Below are 4,533 nucleotides of genomic sequence, written 5' to 3'. Positions count from 1 at the left end.
ATTCTCCTCTCGGGATCTTGGGCACGCACGCACACGCGCCCGGCGTGAGTTTTAAGCCACCGGGTCCGGGACACGAACCGCGGTCAACTACATGGGAGTCCAGCAACATAACCATTACGCTAACTACTGGTCCTGATGCCCTATTTTGTACTGACTTCCATTTTAGTCTTAGCTGCAGAATCAGCCAAGTTCCTTAAGGACAGGGAATCTGGTATCCTTTATCTTGTCTTCCCTCAGTGCATAGCACGGTACTTCTCAGGGTTAATGTCAACCATCAAGGAACATTCACTGATGATATATATATATATATATATATATACACACACACACACACACACACACACATATATATATATAAATATAAAATTATAAATCATATATATGATTATAAATTGAAGAATTGAATTTAATAACACAATAATGGAATGATTCAGATGTTTATCTGTAGAAGACTAATTAAACTATGGGAAAAAGTCATACTATGGAGTACAATGCAGCTATATAAAAGAGTAAGGACTATTTCTAATTACTGATATATGGTGGTCTCTAGGATATATTTTTTTCAAATGGCACATATAATATGCTACCTTTTGTATAAAATGGAGAGGAAAAAGTATATACACATCTTTGCATACATTTACAAAGAAGAAAAACCTGGTAGGATGAACCAGATATTGATAAAGTGGGGACCTGGGGGTTAAAAGGGTGTGGGGTGAAAGGAACAGGGATGAAGCATAAGGAAAACTTTCCTAAGTATACTTTTTAAAATTTTTTTTACATTTTCCCCGCAAACATTTACTTTACATATCAAAAAATTTTTACTCATACTCTATAGTTCTTGACAGTTAATAAACAACTTTCAAAATTTCAAAAAACTGAACTTTAAGGATAATATTCAAAATAATTGTTATAACTTTGTGACTCTATAACAACAGAGACAGTATAGTTTTAAATATTTTTGAGAAAATATTTACATGTCAACTACTCAAACTGTTGAAAAGCAAACACCCAGCACACAATTCACACATAAACCTTCTCTATTCAGCCCTGCCTACCAAGAATTCTGTGATGTGCCATCCGCTAGCAAAGATCAGTCTCTTTTCCTTCCTTCAAAGTCCTTCTCAAGATAATCCTCTGGTTCTGGCTGCTCTTTTGCAATCTCTACTGATTACAAAGCGGGGCTGGAAAAGTCCAGGTTATATTATGGTACAAATTCTTTCATTTCATATATCTTCTCTAATCCTCTCCTCCAGGCAGAACTGCTTATGGTGCCAGGTCATCTTTCCAAGAGCTTCTGTTGATTTACTTGAGATCTACCTTAGTTCCATAGTTGTCTGGTTTAATTTTCATTTATGACATTCTAGTCAAAGGCCTGTCCAATAATGAGTATTTCCAATTTTTGATTCAAGGCAACGGGTTATTATTGAACTTATGCAAATAACCATTCTGCCACAAATAAGAATACTCCCAAGTATTTTCCAATTACAGAGGGGTCAGACAGGGAGAAAAGTTTATGTTTCCATTTAAAGAAACAAAGAAAAGAAGACACTTTCATGGCTCCTGAGAATTAGTGATTTCAGGGAAAAAAGAGAATGAAGATTTTCTACTGATTATTTAGCCTCCAGCCCACAAACTTGAGTGGGATCAAAATGGAACAGCAAAGAGTTTCCAGATCACCTCTTTCTGCATGCTCCTAAACACTCAGATTAAGCTTCAAATTTGGGATGAAACACACCATCTATCAGATGACAGAAATCACCGCAGGGTCATAAGAAATATGGGAAAGTGAGAAATATGTCTCCTCCAAGGGAAAAGTATAACTCCTCTTCATCCACAGACAGTTCAATGGAAATCATGGAAATGTCTGATAAAGAATTTAGAATGTTCATAATACAGAGATGGAAGAGAAGAAAGACAATGAACGGCAGAAGAGAAAGAAGAAAGGAGCTGATGAGTTCCAGGAGGTAAGGAAATTCTTGCAAGATCTAAAAGAGGAATTACACATCTTAAAAAAGAATCAAACGGACCTCTTAGAGATGAAGGCTATAATACGGGAAGTCAAAAATCTCCCTTGAAAGTATTAAGAGCAGACTAGATCATACAGAAAATAGGATCTCAGATGTAGAAGAGAAAATTGTCTAGAAAAATCCACCACAAAGACTGAGAAAATTGCCTCCTAAAAATGAGAATAATATACAAGAAATACTAGATACCATCAAATATCCAAACATCCAGACAATTGTGTCCCAGAAGGCAAAGAGACTAATAAGGGCATTGATAATCTATTCCATGAAATCCTGCAAGAAAACTTTCCAAACCTAGAGAGGTATTCAAAGATCCAGTCCCAAGAAGTACAAAGGACCCCAAATACAATCAACCCAAGAAGATCATCTCCAAGACACATTATAGCCAGACTGACCAAAACAACAGACAAAGATAAGATACTAAGATTGGCAAGAGAAAAATAGCAAGTTACCTGCAGAAGATATCCGCTCAGGCTAACAGTGCACCTCTTATCGGTAACAATGCGAATGAGGAAAGAATGGGAAAATATATTCAAAGTGTTAAGGGAAAAGCAATTTCAACCAAAAATACCCAGCAAGATTATCCTTCATATGGGAAGAAAAGACAAGAACATTCTCAGGTAAACAAAACCTGAAAGAATTTACCAGCACCAGATCAGATCTCCAAGAAGTTCTCAAGGGAGTGCTATATCAGGAAAATTAAATTCAGACACATAGATATAAGAATTCCAAAACTGAATTGTGTTCGCAGCCGTAACTCTCCACCGCCAGCACCGCCTCTAGCTCGCTGAGCTTCAGCCAAAGAAGGGGGTAAGTGAGGAGGTCTCTTTACCCTGGCTCCTACAAAGCAGACAGCCCATAAATCCACCGGAGGTAAAGCACCCAGGAAGCAACTGGCTACAAAAGCCGCTCTCAAGAGTGCGCCCTCTACTGGAGGGGTGAAGAAACCTCATGGATACAGGCCGGGTACTGCGGCACTCCGTGAAATTAGACGTTATCAGGAGGCCACTGAACTTCTGATTCGCAAACTTCCTTTCCAGCATCCTGTGCGAGAAATTGCTCAGGATTTCAAAGCACGTCAGCGCTTTCAGAGCGCTATTGGTGTTTTGCAGGAGGCAAGTGTGGACTACTTGGCTGGCCTTTTTGAAGATACCAACCTGTGTGCTATCCGTGCCAAACGTGTAACAGTTACGCCAGAAGACATCCAGTTAGCACGCTGCATGCGTGGAGAACGTGCTTAAAGATCCACTATGATGGGAAATATTTCATTCTCAAAAAAAAATTTTTTTTTCTCTTCTGTTATTCGTAGTTCTGAACGTTAGATATTTTCCCCCCCATGGGATCAAAAGGTACTTAAATAATGATTGTGAGTGGAAAATAGGGGACAGAAATCGGATATTGACAGTTTTTCCATTTTCATTTGTGTGTGGATTTTTAATATAAATGCGAGGATGTAAAACATTAATGCAAGTCAAAATGTTTTGGTGAACAAGTTTCAGCAGTTCAACTTTATAACAATGATAAACAAACCTGTTAGATTTTTCTGGACAATGCCAGCATTTGGATTTTTTTTACAAGTAAATTTCTTATTGACAGCAACTAAATGATGTTTGTAGCATTTTTATCATCCAGTAGATTCCATCCATTCACTAACTGAGTTGTCCTACATGCAAATACATGTTTTTAATGTTGTCTGTCTTCTGTGCTGTTCATGTAAGTTTGCTATGAAAATACACTAAACTAAAAAAAATTTCAAAAACTAAGAAAATGACCTACTTAATCATAGGGACAAGTCTGGAGTTGAATATTATATCCCAGAATTCAATAGGGAAGACTGTACCACAACAGAAGATAAAGTACATTAGACTGAACTGGTGAAATAGCATTTTATGGCTTTTGACTAAAACATTGCTGATTCTCTTCTAGGCTTTTTTGTCTGGTTTTAAAGATTTTTGTCCTGTCTTGAGCTGTTGATAGGTTCATGTGCCTACTATTTGAACAGAATCCTAACCTATTTCCTGGCTTTAAGTTTTAAGCAAAGTTTCTTAGCATTTCTTTGATTTATTAAAGTTAAAACTGCTTTTATTGAAATTACCAGCTGAACTTGCTATCGAAAGTAGTTAGATTATGTAAGAAATTGTGTGATCAATAAAATGGGGGGAGAAATTATATATATATGGAACTAGAAATAGAAAATTGTTGGTGATAACATGCATGATTAAGCCACTATGCAATATATTCTGGATAGGAAAATCACATTTTGTATGATGTGATGATGCTTAGGGAATGAATGTAAATAATTAAAAAAAGTTTCAGAATAAAATGAAACAAGCAAACAAAATAATAAACAAGGAAGAAAATACATTTTAACAGATTACTGAAACTATCAACATCTCAAAAGAAAGCAAAATCCTTGAATTGGGAAAACAAAGCATAGTAAAGAAAAAAATCAGTAGTTTTTTACTACAAAGTTATAAAATTATATTTCACCAGTTTGGTCTTATGTAAT

At 36.3% G+C, this 4,533-nt stretch overlaps 1 protein-coding gene across 1 annotated transcript in view; it reads left to right on the top strand.

Annotated features, from left to right (window-relative positions):
• Positions 1–3,265, top strand: part of LOC102483251 (histone H3.3-like) — a 9,283-nt gene extending 6,018 nt beyond the window's left edge. The window contains exon 2 of the mRNA XM_006168536.1: positions 2,847–3,265. Within this exon, the coding sequence (XP_006168598.1) occupies positions 2,847–3,265 (419 nt within the window). The remainder of the gene's footprint in view (positions 1–2,846) is intronic.
• Positions 3,266–4,533: the final 1,268 nt, after the last annotated feature.

This window comes from Tupaia chinensis, unplaced genomic scaffold (genome assembly GCF_000334495.1).
Source record: "Tupaia chinensis unplaced genomic scaffold, TupChi_1.0 Scaffold145860_1, whole genome shotgun sequence".
Classification (NCBI taxonomy): Eukaryota; Metazoa; Chordata; class Mammalia; order Scandentia; family Tupaiidae; genus Tupaia; species Tupaia belangeri.
Note: the sequence above shows the minus strand (reverse complement) of the source record. Positions and strands in the feature narration are given on the sequence as shown.